Here is an 18,640-nt window from a genome sequence, read left to right as displayed (position 1 = left end):
GCCCACATGCCTCTCTCCCCAGGGTCCAGGCGTTTGGAGTTCATGCTGAACAGGATAGTGTGGGGGTGGGGAGCGGAGCGGATTGTGAACTCATCCCCAATCCTTCCCACCCAAGATCCTGCAAACCCAGTTGTCCGAGAGGCTCCTCTCCATGACAGTCCCGGGGCTGAGGTCCACTCCAGGGCGGCCCCCAGGTGGAAGCCTTCCGGACCCCAGGCTCTGGAAAGAGGCTGAAGCCGCCACGGAGGAGGTGTGAGCTGCAGCGCGCCGCCTAGTGGCACCCGTGAGCACATGGGTACCGGCCGCAGAGGAAGGCACCTCCCAAAGCCGCCAGCTGTGCGTGCAGGGAACCCTACAGCTGCCTTTAAATCTTCATTGGTAGTTTGTCTTCAGCCAAAGTAGGGGATTTCTGTATATTCTTTATAATCCTATGAGCTAGTTATTGTTCTCATTTTATGACTGAGGAAACTGATGCTTGGAAAGGCTCGGCAGCCAGCCCAAGGTCTCCCAGCAGGTAAGAGCATCCATCACCTCTGATTCCTGAACTCCGGCTCTCACACACTCTTCTGGTTTTCGAGAAATGAGGGAGCCCGTGGAAGCATTTGCAGTCCCCTCTAATTGCCAAAACTGGCTTTGTGGCTGATTTTGAAGCAGCTGTATTGTACAAAGGCTTCCCCAGCTCCAGCCTCCAGCCTAGATGACCGCCCCCGCCCCCCTCAGTCATCCAGGAAATGGAAAATACTAATGGATGCCTACTATGTGCAGGATACTGTGTTAGGTGCTGCTTATTCAATGGTAAACAAGAAAGGGAGTGGACCTCTGCCTCCAAGCAGCTCACTGCATGACCCTTTTTCTTAACTCACAGCAGGACCCCTTTGCTGTGAGTCCCATGGCTCTGGGCATGGGAATACCCTGGTGTAAGTCTTAATCCACCTACTCCAAGGTATTATCCCAGACTGGGGCCTTGTCTGTTCTTCACTCATCCCAGGGAAAGGTGTGGGCTCAGGGCAACCTGACTCCTGCTGAAGTCCTCTCCCTGGACCCAGGAGATGCCCAGGCTGCAGAGGAATCCCATCTTCAGCGGGGTGCTTAGCTGCAGGTGGCTGAGGAAGGGGCACATCCCAGACACTTGCACGGCATGGGAGGGGGTGCAGGGGAGTTATGGAGAGATCCTCAATGTGGGATGCTGGAGTCCTGGAGGGAAAACAGGGTCTAGGACCTCCCATGGGTATATTTCAAGAATTGAAAGAGTTTTTAGGCTGGGAAGTGGTGCATGGACTGGCAGGAGAGGGGAAAAGGACCACTCTCCCTTTGCTTGCCACCTCACCCCACCCCCCTGACCTCCCCACCCCCACAACTCCCAACTCTCCAGCCAGAAATTAAACAAAGTCATGAAACCTGACACTTGGACTAGAGGCCTGCCTGGTGCAATTACTGCCTGAACAGGGCTGGAACTTATTTGAAAAATCTCCAATATCCCACTGGCCTTCTGACTGAGAGAGAGAGAGAGAGAGAGGGAGAGAGAGAGAGAGAGAGAGAGAGAGAGAGAGAGAGAGAGAGAGAGAGAGAGAGAGGGAGAGAGAGAGAGAAAGAGAGAGAGAGAGAATGCAGGAGGTCAGGTCCTCTGCTCAGGTCCTTGCTGAGTTATCCAGTAGTGTCCTTGACCATATGCCTACGTACAGGCAGATGTGGGTCTTGGCACCTGTGTCCCTGAATGTGTTTCCTGGTGATACTTAAGTATCTAAATACCTATCTGTCTTTAGTGTCTTCTGCCTAGGAGTATATTTGTGCTTCTGGGTGTGTGTGCCTGTGTATGTGTTTGTCTGTGATGAGGCATATGTGTGTGCTTTTCTGAGTCCTGTATTTTAGGTATGTGGTTATCTCCGCAGTTGGGTTCCTGTTTGTACATTGATGTTTCTGGGAAAGTCATTTTGCACCTGTGAGTCTTTGTTGTATGTCTCCTTGTGTGTACCTTGTTGGTGTGTGTCAGCCAGGTGTGCCCTGTGACTGTGTCTAGGGATTTGGGTGTGTATAGGTGCTTGTAGTTATGTGGATAGGTGGCTGGGTAAAATAAGCCATTGACTCTCTCATCCACTGCCCTTGCCTGGGCTGTCCTGGGCCAAGCTAAAAATAACCCACCTACCTTCGCCCAGTTTGCCACAGTTCTTTCCTAGGGAGTCCCATTCTACCTATATCAACCCTCCTGACCCTGGGTGCCCAGCCAGAGAGGGCTGGGGAGGTGGACTGATTACATACATCCTCCCCCAAATGCTCCAGACCCCCATATGTGTGTGTGGGGGGGTGTTATGGAGGGAAGGGAGTACTGGGAAGTCCTGCCTTTATCTCTCCTTTGGGGAACAGCTGGAGCAAGCCCTTGTTGCTTCTCTGCCCCCACAAAGTCCCCTTCCAACCTGCAGGTCTGGCCCCAAGTCCTTTCTCCTCCAACCTAGGAAGCACCCCTGGGGACCCTTGGCTCTATTTCAGCACATCCTCTACTGGCTCTTGGGCCTGTCAGGCCCTCTCTCTGATTTCCTTCATTCCTCCTGAAGCAGCCCACTGCATCTGTGTTTGAGGAGTGATTCCAGATCCCAGTTCCAGGAAAATCCCAAGTAGTGAACAGATCAGGGCTAGGTGGAAGAGGCAGTCGGCTGGCTGCCAGCCCCTTCTCACAGCCACTCCAACACCAGAGAGAGGGCTTCTTTACAATCCCATCTCTCCTGCCCCTTTCATTCACTCACTCACTTATTCACTCTAAGCTGTGCATTCTTGAGCAAATAACTTTACATCTCTGTGCCTCAGTTCCTTCATCTGTAAAATGGGGATACAAATGGTACTTCCCTCAGAGAGTTGTGAGGATTCACTGAGGTAATGCATAGAAAGTGCATGCCTAGCACCCCATGCCTGGCACCTAGAAGGTCTCTGCTGACCTATCCTTTCTGATGTCTCTGGGTTTCAATCTCAAGACACCCATCCCCAAACTCCACCTAGTCCCATGTGACCCTTAGCCCACCCTTGGGTGGTCAGGACTTCCCTCCAGAAATCAGACTGGCTGGGAGGGGAGATCCTGGAGAGATTACAGACATTAGTGCTGCAGTATCCATACTTTTTTTAAAAAAAAATTCTATTATGTCCCCTTGTGAAATAGCTATTATCATTATTTTCTATTTTACAGTTAGTGACAAAAGGAGCATCAAAATGGTTAAGTAACTTGTTCAAGGTCACACAGCAGGTAAGGGGCAGAGCACAAGTATACACTAAGCCAAAAATTGGCTGCCCTCCCCCCCTTGTGCCCTCTGTCACTCAGGGGCGGCTGGGTTTCTAACATCCTAAGACCTGAGAGCTGAGGAAGGCTCAGAGATCTGGGAAACAATTCTGCCCAGGGTCATAGCAGGATGATCCAGATCTGTGCCCAAGTTCACATAGCTGTAAGCCCCAGCTTAACCAGGACTTGAGTGTGAGATTTTCTCATTTATGAAGCCTTTTTGGAAAGACCCCACATGTGGAAAGCATTGAGGTTAATATGCACCAGAGAACTAAAAATGAAAGTCCTGAGTTCAGAGAAGAAAGCTGACATAGCCAAGCCAAAGGAGAGCACAAAGGTACATTTCCTTAGTTTTTGGAAAAGAAACTTGAGCAGAATCCGCTCCCAGCTATGATCCAGCAGCCGGGTTTTCCAATGCCCCGGGCACAGTGTCTCGCGAGGTCCCCCCTGAAGTACCCCCAGTGCTTCGGGACCGGGCCCTGGTGGCCGTCGGATCCCCCTCAGGAAAGGCCCTCCGCCGGCTCCGCCCACTCCCGCCCAGGCCCCGCCCCGCGGCGCACTGAACCCCTCCACTTTCGGACTCACTGGGGCTCGCGAGCCGCAGCGCTCGGCATTGTGGCTGGCGGCGGGGACCCGTGAGGCCGCCGGAGCCGCGGGCTGCGGCGGGGCGCAGAGAGGCGCACCGCACAGGGGCTTGGACGGCGCGGCGCCGGCCGCTGCGAGCGCGGCTGAGCGCTCTCCGCTTCGGTCGCGCAACTTCGGAGCCAGGGGGCGGGAGCCCGGAGAGCGCTCGGAGCCCGGGAGCCCGAGGAGCGCAGAGAGGGGCGCGCCAGAGCCGGGCTCCAGAGCGGGCGCCGAGCACCCTTGGCACTCCGAGCACCAGGCGGCTCTCTGTGCAGCGTGGCTGCCGCTGCCCCCACGGAGGGCACGGGCTGGCGCGGCCGGGCGCCGGGGAGGACGGCGTGGAGGCGGCGGCGGCGGCGGAGACGGCGGCGGCGAGGCTGGGGCCAGGGAGAGAAACCCGGGGGAGAGGCGCCCGAGCCGGGCCACGGGAGCATGTGGTCCCGGAGCGGAACGCGGGGCGCGCTGCTGCTGGCGCTGCTGCTCTGCTGGGACGCGAGGCTGAGCCTAGCAGGTAAGGAGCGATCGGGCTTGGGGTCGGGAGCGGGGGGTGGGGGGGGGGGCGCAGGGGACCCTAGCTTCTCACTCTGGTCCGAAATTGAGGTGGTCGGTTGCCGCGTAGGTGCGCCCCGGGAAAGTGGCTTGGGCGGCCAAGTTAGAAGGTAGATTTCTCTGCCCCACCAAAGTGGGCGGTGGCTCAGCCACCTCGTAGGGTGGTTTGGGGGGGGGGGGGGAGGGCGCAGGCCGTGGGGTTCAAAGTAAGCCGGAAGCCTCCTGCTTGCTCCTGGAAGAGATCGCTTTTTTTTGGAAAGGGTGTCCGAGTGAGGGTCTGCGCTCCGGGAGGACCCGCCTCATGGGGACCCCCGGTTCTCCGCGCGCCCTGTGGTGCCGCCGCTTCGGAAAAACGATCGCTGAGTGGGCCCGGGGTGCGCTCGCTTGCATTTCGCCGGCAACTTCCTAGCCCGGGTCCCGGCTTTCCCTGGCGAGAGGGAGGGAGAGACCTGCGGAGCACGGGAAGCGCGGGGCCGCTCCGCGAGCCGAGGTGGCAGGCTTGAAAGGCTTTGGCTGTAGAAGGGGGGGGGGGGGGCATTTACGGCTTTCCCGAGATCGTGAGACCCACAGGTCTGGAAGGATTTTTTTTCTGGGTGTTGTTATTGGTGGTGGTGGTGGTGGTGGTGGTGTGTGTGTGTAAGGATCCTGCCGAGTTTCCTTTTAAATGGGTCATTGACATTTTCCCTGCCTGGGGAGCAGACAAGGTGCGCTCGCCTGGGTACCGCTCCTACTCTGGATCCAGCAAGATGCCTTAAGGGGGTTGGTGGGCTCCTAAAAGAAAGTCCCTATTCCCACCCACCCCACCCCCGTCATGGATGAGTACACGTCTTGCTCCCCTGTAGCTGGGCCCAACGTCCCTGACTGGGCTGTGTCTTCCCGGAGAGCCGGCGGCCGCGCGGGAGCCAACCTCTCGGGAGCGGAGACCCAGGCAGGCGGGCTGGCCCGGGCCGCAGGGGGCGGAGTGGGGGTGGGAGGCGGGGTGGGGGAGGGAACGGGGACATCCTGTACCGAGCCCTGTGAGTTGAGGCTGAGAATGGGGCAGGAAAACTGGTGCAGAAAGTGGGTGAGATGAGAAGCCCTCCCTCCTCCACCTTCCACTGGGATGCTGACATCCGTCCCCTTTCCCCCAACCAATAGGCAGAGGTTCCTCACTTTGGAATTAATTCCTCACTTTGGAATTAATGATTCCCACGGCCCAGAAGTAAGGGCTTGGTTTTAGCCACACACACCCCGCCCCCCCTTCTCCCTCACACACTTTTTTTTTTTTCCAACCCTATGTTGTAAAGTTACGACACAATCATTTGATCCAAGTTAATTATGATTTGGGCAGACTCTGGTATTTAAAGCAGTGTTTTGAAGTTGGAAGGCAATGATGGGGCTGGGGGGCAGGCTGCTGAATGACCAGCCTTGTTACAAAGAGTACAGTTGGATGTGGGAGGTGCCGGGCTGGGGTGCTGGTTTCTGGTTTGAGGGTGTTTGAAGAGAGTTGATTGAAGGGTAGGGTGAAGTCTCTGTAAATGGCACATGGGCAGGGTTGGGTCTTGGGAAGCTGTTTTCGTAGCAGCAGGGCAATGGGAGTGGGAATAAATACTGAGGTTGCTGGGGGCAGGGGTTTCGGGGAGCAGGAGAAAGACAAGACTGGTTGGCCTGGGGCTCTCTGGAGCTGCGCAGTCGTCTCAGCTGGGAGGCTGGGGGTGGACAGCCTCCTGCTTAACAAAGCATCCAGCCCCCACCTTCCCCAGAAGAACCCCGAGCCCAGGGCTTTGATGGATTTGGGCACGAATGGTGCCCAGTCGGAAATGGCCTCTAATACCGGGCTTTGATTTCTCACTAGCTAGCAGAACTGGTGCTGGAATTGTGCTCATTACTTAGCACGGCAGGGGCTGCCTGCCCACCAGCCTGGACAGGGGCCAACTGGTGGGGTTGGCGTGCAGCCTTCCCTTTGCCCAGAAAGTGCAGTCCTTAGGAACCTGCCTTCAGGAGGGAGAATGTGCCCCTCCCCAGGCCCAGAGCATCTTTCCGAATGTTCTTTGGGTCTTCCCGGTGCATCCCTCATGCGTCCCATTTCACTGATGAGGAAAACCAAGGCAGGGGTGTTGGCTTTCTTCAAATCTTGCCTTCACCTGCCCGCAGATCCCCATCGCAGACTTGTATGCAGAGCTCCTGTCCCGTAGCCAGGGGGACTCAGGCCCCCCGGGACTCTTCCGGGTGCCCCACCCGTTTCTCCACCAGGAACCTGAGGTCAAGCGGAGGCTGAGAAAAGGCTGTCCCCACAGCGGGGACACCTCCTGCCCCCCAGCCCCAGCCCAGGGATTATGAGAATTTTTCTTAAGTTTGATGCAGAAACCAAACCTGGAACCTAAAGCCCCAGCCAGACCTTCAGAAAGAGATGCCAGCAAATGACTGAGCAGGAGAGGCCACTTCAAAGCTGGGTTGGCTCCCGGAGTAGTCTCTTCCCACCCCACCCCTCAGCCTTTCCTGGAGCTTTTAATGAGCCTTTCCTTGGCCTCTGGCTGGGATGCTTGAGGAGGAAGCGAGGTGTCATGATAACACTTCTTTCTTTTTAAGGTGCAATTAAAATCAGGGTTTTCCTAGTGTCTCTGCTGTGTGTGTGTGTGTGTGTTGTGTGTGTGTGTGTGTGTGTGTGTGTGTGTGTGTGTGTGTGGGGGGGTTTCCGGCCTTGCCTCTCTCTGCACTGTGGAAAACACCCATCTCACTTAAACAAATGGAAAATCAAGAATGTCTTAATGGGTTTCTCATTAAAGTGCAAGTACCACTGCAGGGGAGGAATTTGGGATGCAATCTCTCTCCTCTCTTCTCTTCCCACCCCAAACTGGGAATTCTGTAGGACAAAACCATTCCCCCTTTTCCAACCCACGTATTTAACTACTGAAGCTTTGGGACAGGCCCCGACCTGCCCAGGGTTACTCTGGGGCTCAGGGAGAGAGCTGGCGTCGGAACTCAGTCCTTCTGGCTCCTTCACGCCACCTATGCAGCGGATCAGCCACCAGGGGCCTGGGATTGAGATTCTGAAATCCAGGTCCCACCGAAGAGAAGGTTGGCTTTGCTGTGTTAGATGGACTGGTAGCAGGAGGGGGGAAAGACAGGAGTTGGGAGCAGGGACCCTGGAGAGGTGGAAGAAGGCAGGACCAAAGGTCAGAGGTGAGGCCCTGAGACCAGGCAAGTGCCCAGAGATAGCTCCACCCCTGGTCCCCCAGAACCTATCTTCTCAGCAATTTCCCCAACCTGCCCTTGGGCCCATCTTCCTCCCCACCCCACTTCCTTGTTGAGTTTCTCCTGAACTGAAGGTACTTGACCTTGCTTCTGGCCCTTAGGCCTAAAATGAGGTCTGCCCCCTCCCCCCACTATCCCCCAACCCCTTCCATTCCAGTGCTTCGAGAGCAAGGTTGATGGTGATTCTGAATGGCCAGTCCTGGAGCCTCCCCCCAGAGCCTGCTGGCTAAACATAGGGTCTTTTTGACTTCAGTGCTGGGGTTGGGGTCGCAGGGAGACACCTTGGAGCCCACCAAGGCCTGTAGGAAAGGGGGGAGAGGTTGGTCATAGGTTGTGCCATGGACCTTGCCCACTGGGGCTGTGGCTGTGGCTGTGGCTGGGGAGTAAAGAGAAACTGCTGCCTAGGCTGGGTGGCCCCCAAGGGGGAGAGAGGAGGAAGCGGACAGCAGAGGCCTGAGCTGGCACTCCTCCTCCTCACCAGTTTCCTAAGCAGCTTCCACAAAAGGAGGCATTAAAGCTTGGAGGCAAAATGAAACCAAACAAGTGCACCCTGTGCTTTTCTGTTATTCGGGATTTTTTGTTAAAGGAAAATTTTAAATTCCATAACTGGGCTGATAAAAGGAAGAGCAGTTTCTGGAAGCGGGAGGGAATCCGTGCATGCCACCCTTTTGAAGTTGGGGCTGAGGCGCCCCCTCCGGCTCCCTTGGGGCCTGCACTCAGCCAGGTGCCCCTGGGAGCCTGGGGAACTTTCTCCCCGACCTGACGTTTTGGTGAGCCAGAGCCGGAGGGAGCCAGGGGAGCCTCTGGGGGCTTTTTGGCAGAAGTCTGGCATCCTGTAGCAGGCCTGGCTCCTCCCTGTTAGTTGAGTGGCACACTGGATTCGAACTCCATGCCACCGCCCCTCCAGCCACTGCACCCCCCACCCCCACAGGGCAGGACACGCAAGCTCCGGTGAGGTTAATCCACAGGTCCCAGATGCTCCCCCTTATCTCCTACCCTCAGCTTCGGAGATGCTAATGGCAGTGAAAACGTTTGCTGAAGTGCAGGCATAAATCAGCTGCCTCCCCACTGTTCCCTCACCCCCCCCCCCCCCCCGCCCCTTTTGTTTCCTCTTCCTTCTTGCCAAAAGCACCGGGTCCCTGGGAGTTCCCGAATTTACCCTCTGACCACTCAGTCTGATCAGCATCTCCTAACATCTCCATAGCTCATTCGCTGCCGCTGCACCAGCCACACACACCTTGGCACCCCCGGCTCCTCCTTTCCTTCCTCCCTTGTACCCCCCTCCTCCCCTCCCCCTCTCTTGCTGAGCTAAATCGGTAGGCTGGAGCCCGGGAGCTCTCCCCAAAGGAGTGAGTGCACTGAGCCTCCCTCTTTCTCACCCCCCAGAACAGGCTGCCCCCAGCGCCTCACAACTTCCCCACCACTGCTTGGCTCATTTCTCGAGGAAGGCAGGCTGTGGGTGTGAGAGTGTGTATTAAGGAGTGTGTGGGGGGTGAGGTGAGAATATGTATTAAGGGGGTGGAGGGAGGTGGGAGTGTGCAGTGGGAGGTGAGGGTAGGTGTGGTGTGGCGCTGGGGCGTTCAGTGTGTGTGGATGTGATGTGTGCGGGAGGACGGGTGTGTGTGTTGAGGAGGTTGGGTCTTTTGTATACAGGGTGTGTGATGTAGACGGCTGGGTGTGTATGTTTGGGTGTGTGGGGTGTGTGCACCATGCCCATGGACACAGCTGTGGTGTGTTTGTATAGAAATAGAAATAGGTGTGTGTAGCGAGGGGACAGGGCATCACGCCCGGGCAAGGGAAGCTCCATTCATCGTTTTTCCATTGTTGGGGGTGCCTCTTGGAGATGGGACCCAGGCTATTCGCCCCTTCAGCACTAAGGAGACCTCATTTTGCCCTGTGCTGTGGGCTGTGAGCAGGATTTGGTCCCAGTACAGGTTCTGGAATTGGAAGGGCAGAGGTCAGCTTTTCTATTGAGGGCAGATGGGATAGGCCTGCCTGAACGTGTGTTTTGCCACTCCACTGAGAGGAAGGTTGGCCATAGATTGGCTCTAAAACCAGCCCAGGAGCTTGGGCGACTAACTGCCCCCCCGAGGACAGGGATCTGAGTCCTGGGGTCTGCTGCAGTCACTCCCAGCTTGCCCAGAGCATTGCCAGGGTTTGTGCTTCAGCCCTTCAAGAGGCTGGAGAAGATTTGCTGGAGAAGAATCAGGCTTGAATGAATGGCATCCTAATGAAGAGCAACCCAGGCAGGCATGGCTGGGCTGCGACTCTTTGTGGCAGCAATGAAAGAGCCACATGCACACACAGACCCACGGGACTCCACTGTCCTTACCACCTCCTTGGTCACGAAGGTTCCTCTGCTTCCTGACTTCTGCCCGTGCTGGGGACTGCCATCCTTACCTCTAGGGTAAGGTGTGCCATTGGGGAGCAGAGAGACCGATAGGAAACAACAGCCCCACGGAGTGCATATTGCTTTCCAGTTGATCAGAACCTCTTATGGGTGGGACCTCACTTGATCCTTGTAAGAACCCCATAAGGAGGGAGGTGCCAACTTAGGAAGCTGACCTAGGTCCCAGGTCAGAGCCAGAGCATGCAGGTTGCTGATGCCTACTCCAAAAGTGGTAAATGACAGTCAGAGAGTCGACAATGCCAAGTGAGGGCAACAGCAATATATGCAGGGAAGAGCTCAGCAAGCAGTGAAACTGCAAGGCTGGGGCTTCCTGGAGGGGGTGACATGAGCTCACTCCTTTTCGAAGAGCATGTCCTGATGAGAAGATGGGATGGGGGTAGCTAGCTGGGGCACCTGGGCAGGAGTGCCTGGCCTCAGACCTCCTCCACTCCCAGGAAATGGGTCAGCATCTGCTCGGCCACCATCTTGGATGGGCACCAACCCTTGGTGAGCCACCCCCAGGCCATGTTTCCCTCTGGGGTCTTGCAGGCTCCACTGAAGGGGTGCACTTTGGGGGCCTGCTACAGGCTGGGACCTGGCTATAGGCTGGGACTTGAGCAGGGCTTGACAGGAAAAGATTTCTTATTCTTTACTAGTAGCCCATTTGCAGGAAGAATCCTGCAAGCGGCCACTGCGGCCACGTGCACTGCCGCTGCCACCACCGTTTCGACTGCCGCGCCTGCGCCTGCACCCACGCACCGCTGCCACCCGCCCAGCTCCGCCCCGCCCGGGCTTTCCCTCTGGCAGCCACCTTGCTTTCCGCTTTTCCTCCCTCTTCCTTCTAAGTTGTCTTCAGTCTTTACTCCTCCCTCCCTCAGCGTATGCAAATTAACCGCCATCTTTGTTGGGTAATTTGCATACTCGCCCTGATTGGTTGGTGGGCATGGCTTTGGCTGGTGGGCGTGGCTTGGTCGTAGCAAAGGTGCAGTCAATTTGCATATTACTGTTTTATTAGGTAGGATTCTCTTCCTGTGGCCCTTGAAGATGGAATGAACTCAGACAATACCTTTTAAACTGATAGGGACTCTGTTGGAGGTGGGGCACAGGGAGGCATGCTTCTCTGCCTGCTGCTATGCTCCCATCAGAGACAGAGCGGGTAAGAAGGAAAGGATGGAATCCACAGTCCAGCCTCTCCCAGGAGCCAGCCAGAGAGAAAAGGCCTATTGTCATCACCACCTCTAGGACCCCCAGCCCCTCTACATACCCCTCTGCACAGAAGCCCCTCCCAGGGCCTCAGCTTCAGGTGCAGAGGGGCATGGCACGGCCCGCTGGAATTTTGGTGTTAACATAGCCCTCCAGCATTGCCACTTACTAACTCAGCAGGCATTGGGCAGCTCTGCTAACTGCACTGTGCCTCAATTTCCTCATCTGTAAATGAGGGTGACAGTATCATTCTCACAGGGTTATTTGGAGGATCACGTGCCCTGATGTGCAATAAAGCACTTAGCATGTGCCAGCACACAGTGAGTGCTCAGGGAGCCCTGAGGCACAGCCTCCTCAGGAGAGAGCCCTTTGCCACCAGGGACATCTTCTTCCAGGAGAGCTGAGTGTGTACGTGTGTATGTGTGTGTGTGTGTGTGTGTGTGTGTGTGTGTGTGTGTGTGTGTGGGTTGGGGTTGGGGAGGGAGGGAAGAAGGAGGGAGTGAGACTCAGGGCCTGGAGGCCTAGCAGCTCCTGACCTGGGAGTTTGGAGGCTGGTTCTTGTCTTTCTTCTGCTGTGTGACCTGGGGCAAGTACCATTACCTCTATTCTGGTTGGTCTCCCCATCTCTAAGTTTGGGGAAAGGTGGAAGAGTGATCTCAAGGGCTGAAGGGCATTTATTTATTTATTTATCTGTCTGGTTCTATCTGAAGAGGCCCCAGCAGCCAGCAAGAGACAGAAGTAGCCAAGGCCCAGAACCACTTGTGTTTACAGAGGCCCCTCAAGAAAGTCAATATATTGACTGGAGTGTCCTTGTGAGCATTATTCAGTCCTGGGTGTGGGTGTGTATCTCTCTCTTTCTTTCTTTCTGAAGCCATAAATCACCCTCTGAGACCTCCGGTCCCTTTTTCCTGCTCCATAAGCCTCTGCAGCCTCAGAGAGCCCCAGACACCAAGCAGGGCCCAGGAGGCAGAGAAGGACCCCACAGAGTCACTTGCTATTCCCACCCTTCCACTCTCACCAAGGCTCAAGGGGGATGAGGGGTGGGGGATGAGGTGGGGGTGGAGATGGGGGGGAGGATGGGGTGGGAGAGACAGTAGTTCTCAACCTTTCTAATGCCGCGACCCTTTAATACAGTTCCTCATGTTGTGGTGACCCCCCCAACCATAAAATTATTTTCGTTGCTACTTCATAACTGTAATTTTGGCAACTGTTATGTTTTCCGATGGTCTTAGGCGACCCTGGTTGAGAAACGCTGCTGTAGAGCCTAAGACCATCGGAAAACATAACAGTAGCAAAATTACAGCTATGAAGTAGCAACGAAAATAATTTTATGGTTGGGGGGGTCACCACAACATGAGGAACTGTATTAAAGGGTTGCGGCATTAGAAAGGTTGAGAACCACTGGCATAGAAGATGTAGCAAGAACAGGTTGCCCAGACCTGGCCACACCATTTTCTGTTTCATCTCTCAGGGATGGGGGCAACTGAATTTGGGGGTGGGGAGTGAGCAGTCCTGTCGCCACAGCGGGTATTAGAACACCAGACCCGCCCTACAACTTGGCGCACATGTACATTCATTCAATCTGAGTAAGTACGGGGCTCTGAGGTCAGAGATGGGCAAAGCGTAGGCTTGACCCTTGAATTGATGGGCTTTGTGTTGCTTCTTGAAGCATGAGCCACGTGTCAGGCCTGTGACGCTGGGGTGCAGAGAGGAACCCATTCAAGGACATGCCAGAATGTGTACGTCCTGGGAGGGATTTGACATGGTGCTTAGAGGGCAGGCAGTGTAGTCAGACTACTTGGGTTCAAATCTTGACTATGCCACAATCTGCCTGTGTGTCATAGAGCAAGTTGCTTACCCTCTCTGAGCTTCCCTTACTTTATCTGTAAAATTAGAGTAGTAATAGCACCAATCTCATCAGATTGTTGTGTGGATGAATGAGACCATGCACACAAGTGCTTTGTACGTTCAGAAGTGCTTAATAACATTCACTGTCATCATCGTTGTCGTCATTATTGGTGCCAGAGATTGGGTGACATGGCAGGAAATGCTTACGCTGTTAAGAGAAAGCCCCTCTGGGCCTGGGTTGGTCGGTCAGGGAAGGCTTCCTGGAGGAGGGAAGGGTGGCCTTTGAAGGATGAGCAGACCTTGGGTAAACAGAGAGGGTGTTCCTGGTGGGATGTGAAGGTATGGGATGGAAACATTTGGCACATCCGCCCAGGAAACAAATCCCACATTCGGCCACTGTCTCATATCTGATCATCTGGTAAAACAAGACTTCTGGGGCCAAGGGGTTCCTCGTTAATAAAGGGGAAAGAGTGCGGCCTTTGGAATGAAAAGGATTTGTCTCTTACGGATTGCCTGGGCCGGGAGGCGCAACCTCTCTGAAACTCAGTGTGCCCACCGATGAGGAAGGGACAACCTGCCACCTTCACCAGACGGTGATGTGATGTGAGATGGCACATGCAGACCTGGCACAGAGTAGCCTCCATTGATTCCCACTGCCCTCCCTCCTGCCGGCCTCTCCCCTACTTCCAGTCTCGCTTTCTCTCTGTACATCTCTGGGCAGGAGAGCAAAGGGCCAGAGGCCCAGACGGCAGCTTCCAGGTTAGTGGAGAGCCAGGAAGAGCTGCGGGAGAGGGAGACTGCCTTTCCTGGTCCTTGGTGCCCACCTGGGCCTGATGGATACCAGGGGGCATCCCCAAGGTCTGGTCTGAGGTCACTGAGGAGCCTGCAATCCCCAGAGGCCCTGAGAGTGTCTGGCTGGAGGCCTTACTGGCCAAGAGACAGAGCTGAAGGGAAGCTGCTCTGTAATGTGATCAGAGGTGCCTGCCTGCCCAGCCTGGGGCTGAGCACCCATGGAAGACGCAGAGCTTACAAGAAGTTGAATCAGAAACTCAGGAAACTTGTTCCTGGCACCTCCCCCAACCCAGTTCTGGTCATTCTCTGACACAGAGTGGGGCTCAGGTAGCACTAGCCGTGACTCGGGGTGTGGTGATGTCCTTGGGGCAGCCTTTCACTCTCTCTTTCCTTATCACCGAGCCAGGGCCCTGGGTGGGAAGGCAGCGTCAGTGGGTGGACGCAGGGTGGAATTGAAACAACTAGTGATGGGAGAGCAGCTGCGACACGGGTGACCAGGGGGACTGGGTCTGATTGTCTGATTTTACTCACCCACGTGTTGCTAGTGCCTAGCACAGTCCCTGGCGCACAGCAGGTGCTCCATAAACGCTGTGGAATGGATGGATGAGGAACGCATGGTCAGATTTATTCCCTGCCGTGTTGGACTTGCTACTGCAAATGAGTAACCAAAGAATTAGAAGGTTCTCACTGCTTTGCTTCTTCCACTTTGCCTTCCCTCTCCCTTCATTCTCTCCTGCTTTCTGTCTTCAAGCACTGACTGTGTACCAGGAATGATGGAAGTCAGAGCCAAGTCTTCAGTGGTCAGAGCCCCTAGTTAGGAAAGAATTTATTCAATAATCCAGTGGAGCCATGCAGAATTAATTAAGTACTACACTCAAGTGACCTTGGCCCCTCTGGGCTGGTAAACTCTGCACTTACCTGCAAGGTGGCCTTCACATAACACGGCTGGTCCAGGCCCTTTTAATGCGTTTCCTACTTGTATTTCCAAGCCCACTGATCATTTCCCTCCACCATGCCTTCTCATGGCTCCAGAGAATGCCTGTTACATGGACACTGACCTTGGGGCCTGGGAGCAGGTGTGGCTGAGAGGATACATTTGAAGGCCCATATGTAGATCTAACCACAGCCCTCAGCCCTCCAGAGCTTCTTGGCAGGAGCTGGGTTTGGTGCAGGGGAGCAGTTTTGGCTGCAGGATCTGGCTGAGCCGGGCTCTCTTCTGGCCCTGTGTCCAGTGCTAACATTCAGGGAGCATCCCTGGGAGATTAACACCCTCCCCCCCAGGCCCTTGGCTGAGGCAGCAGAATGCCTGGCCCAGCTACCACCCTCACAGCTGGGCACCTGCCGGTCCTTGCCAGGAGCCCTGACACAGGCTGATCTGGAATTCCTGTCTGGCAGCCCAAGACAGCTGGGCTGCTGGGCACCATGACCCCTGCTGCAAATTTGAACTGACCCCACATTTTCCACTTCTGTAGACACACACATAGAGGAGGCAACAGCAAAAAGAGCCCTGGGCTGAGGACTGGGAACCTGGATTCTAATTCCTGCCACACTGCTGTGTGGCGTAGAGTGAGTCCCTTTCCCTCTCTGGGCTTCAGTACCCTCCTCTGTCCAAATGAAGGGAGTCCACCCTGAAATCAGAAAACTGAGTTAAGTCCTAGCTCTGTTAGTCACTGCAGTTCCCTGAGTCTGTATCTCCTCTCTGTTAACTAGGGGCCCTGATTGATTGATGGGGAGATCAAACCAATGGGGCCTCAAACAAGATGGGGCATGGTCAGTAAAGGTCAGTTTCCTTTTCTCTTTACCTGGGAGGAAGGCAATCCACAAATCGCTGGTCACGCCTTCCTTCTTTCCCATGCTCCCCTCTTGACATGGGGAATATTAGAAACATAAGGTTCGCGATGGCCCACGGGGTGACTTAGTGATCTATCTGGGGTTACAGTGAAGGGCGGGCCTGCATTGTCGTCATATCACAGGCAAACACTCTCCATCTTTGAGCCTCAGTTTACCCGTCAGCAAAAGGAATAAAAGCAGTTGGATGCTTGTAGCACTAAGGGAGAAAACCCCCAGAGAGGTGCTTTGGAAATGGTTCTCTGAACTCCAGGGGCCACTGATCAGAAGCAGCAGGAGGCTGGCAGAGCAAGCAAGGTCTGTTACCCCAGGGACTGTGCAGTGTGTCCTGAGGGCTGTTTGCTGTGGGGTCGGGGGGAGGGGGAGGGCCCACGCTTCCATTTCCCTGGCTAAAACCTCCCACAGGTGTGTGAGCCCCGGCATCTCCTCTTGGCCTGGCTGGCCATGGCAGTAGGTAGTTGACAATGGTTTGGGTCGCTTCCCATCCTTCTCTGTGCTCCACACCCCAGAGCAGAGGGGGCCGGGGGCCACGTCAGGGAAGGTTAGTGTCGGTGCTGGGTTTGATGTGTCCAAGCCAGCATGCCATCTGCCATGCCCACCAGAAGTTACATAATCCCTCGGCCGGCTGCCCGTTCTTAGAAAACAGGGCAGGTGGGACCAGCGGGGAGTGAGGGCTAGGCACTTTGTTCCCTTGCAGCCCATCACCACCCTGGATCAGCCTTCATTCTCCGAGTCCGCTGTGTGGAGCCCGAGACAAATGCCAAGACAGAGTGAGGCTGAGGTAGGGAGGGGACTGGGCAGGCCTCTCAGACTGCTTGCTGCCTTGCCTTGCAGACTCCGGGGCATCTCACAGACTGCTTGCTGACCACCCCGCTGCTGGCAGTGCTCACCAGCTCCTCCACCATTCTGCTGAGCTCCACGGGGTGGATTCAGGAGGACAGCTCAAGCTTCTGGGAACAAGGGGAAGACCCTCCCTCCAGTTCCCACAGAGATGTTCCCCATCTGACATCATCAAATAATAAGCATTTCCAATATATATAAATAACAGCCAAGTAACACTGCTCCCATATTACTGAGACCCAAGCTCCAGTCCTGTCTCTGTTAATTCCTACCTGTGTGATGTCAGCCAGGCTACCTCACCATAGTTAGTCTGTGTCCTCATCAGTGAAATGGGAATAATAAAGCCTGATTCATAGAGCTATCTTGAGGATGGAATCAGATAATAATATACATAGAGGACAGAGAAACTGTTCAATAAATGGTAGCTGTCATCATTAGTATCCAATTCCATTCTTTTTTTTTTTTTTTTAAAGAAAATAATACGTAATGACCATTTTTACTAGGATCAGTAATAAAGCGTGGAGACCCATCATCTCTTCTACCATTCATCAGGGTGCTAGAAGTATTACCCAATGTGATTAATCAAGAGAAATTAGAGGCATAAGAATGGGTAAAGAGGAAGTAAAACTGTCCCTACCAGATATTAAAACATTCTGTAACACCTCTACTGGTATAATTAAAACAGTATGAAACTGGTGTACGAATTGGAAAATAGATTGGTTAAAGAGAAAAGAAAGTGCAGAATCAGACCCAGATGCCTATGGAAATATATATGACAAAGGTAGTATCTTGGATCACTGGGATAAAGACGGACTTTTAAATGAATGGTGCTGAGATAACTGGGTAGCCATTTGGAAAAAGATAAAACTTGCTTCATATTTCAAGCCATAAAGAACAATAAACACCACATGGATTAAGAATCTAAAAGTAAACTGACACCAATAAGCTCGAGATGAAACCTGGTGAATTCCTCTTTAGTGTTGGGTGAGGGAACGCTGTCTAACTAGGATTCCAAGCCCAGAGGCAATAAAATATAAAGTTGGTAACTTTTATTACATAAAAATTTTTAAAAAATCTTTCTTTGGCAACAAAGCACCTTAAAGAAAGCCAAAAGGCAAAATATTTGACACACTGGAAGAAAATGTTAACAAAGAACTCATACCCCTATTTATAAAGTACTCTATGATACTGAGAGACAAAGGACCAGAAACTTGATAAAAAGGTGGGGAAGAGACATGAACAGACAATTCGTAAAGTAAGACGTAACTGTGATCCTGAAACACATGAAAAAAAATGTTAAAACTCACTTGCAATTAGAAATATGCCAATCAAACAACTCCGAGATGACACTTCTCACTTATAAGACTGGAAAAATTAAAAGGTATGGACACACTCTTCGGTGAAGAGGCCGGGGAAATAGGCACGCCCGGACATTGCTGGTGGAAATTGGTACAGTCCCGTGTACAATAGGTAATTTGGTGATGCTTAACAGAACTGCCTTTATACTTCATTTTTCATCCCAACAATTTTCTAGAAATCTTCCCTTAAGATATACCTTTATCAACACGAAAATACATTATGCACAAGGTGATTCATTGCAGCATTGTTTGCAGTTGCAAAATATTGGAAACAACCTGAATGCCCTGGTAGAGGAATTGAATAAACTATAGTTGTAGCTACACACTGGAGTACTGTGCGGCTGTGAACAAGAAAGATGAAGGTCTTCATGAACTGATATGGTGAGATTCCCAAGACATACAAGTAAAAGAAGTAAAGCACATTGTCTGTAGCAGGCGTCCTCAAACTACGGCCCGCGGGCCACATGCGGGTGTTTTTGCCGTTTTGTTTTTTTACTTCAAAATAAGAAATGTGCAGTGTGCATAGGAATTTGTTCATAGTGTTATTTTAAACTATAGTCCGGCCCTCCCACGGTCTGAGGGACAGTGAACTGGCCCCCTGTTTAAAAAGTGTGAGGACCCCTGATCTATAGGATGCTGCCTGTCGTGTATGAGAGAAGTGGATGTAAGACCAGGTCAGATCTGGACCTCTCT

The 18,640-nt window shown here is 53.7% G+C and overlaps 1 protein-coding gene across 1 annotated transcript in view; it reads left to right on the top strand.

The window, feature by feature from the left end:
• Positions 1–4,317: 4,317 nt before the first annotated feature.
• UNC5B (unc-5 netrin receptor B) overlaps positions 4,318–18,640 on the top strand; it is a 79,552-nt gene continuing 65,229 nt past the window's right edge. The window contains exon 1 of the mRNA XM_008145413.3: positions 4,318–4,397. Within this exon, the coding sequence (XP_008143635.2) occupies positions 4,319–4,397 (79 nt within the window). The 5' untranslated portion in view covers position 4,318. The remainder of the gene's footprint in view (positions 4,398–18,640) is intronic.

This window comes from Eptesicus fuscus, chromosome 17 (assembly GCF_027574615.1).
Source record: "Eptesicus fuscus isolate TK198812 chromosome 17, DD_ASM_mEF_20220401, whole genome shotgun sequence".
In the NCBI taxonomy this organism is placed as follows: domain Eukaryota; kingdom Metazoa; phylum Chordata; class Mammalia; order Chiroptera; family Vespertilionidae; genus Eptesicus; species Eptesicus fuscus.
This window is presented reverse-complemented; position numbering and strand designations above follow the sequence as displayed.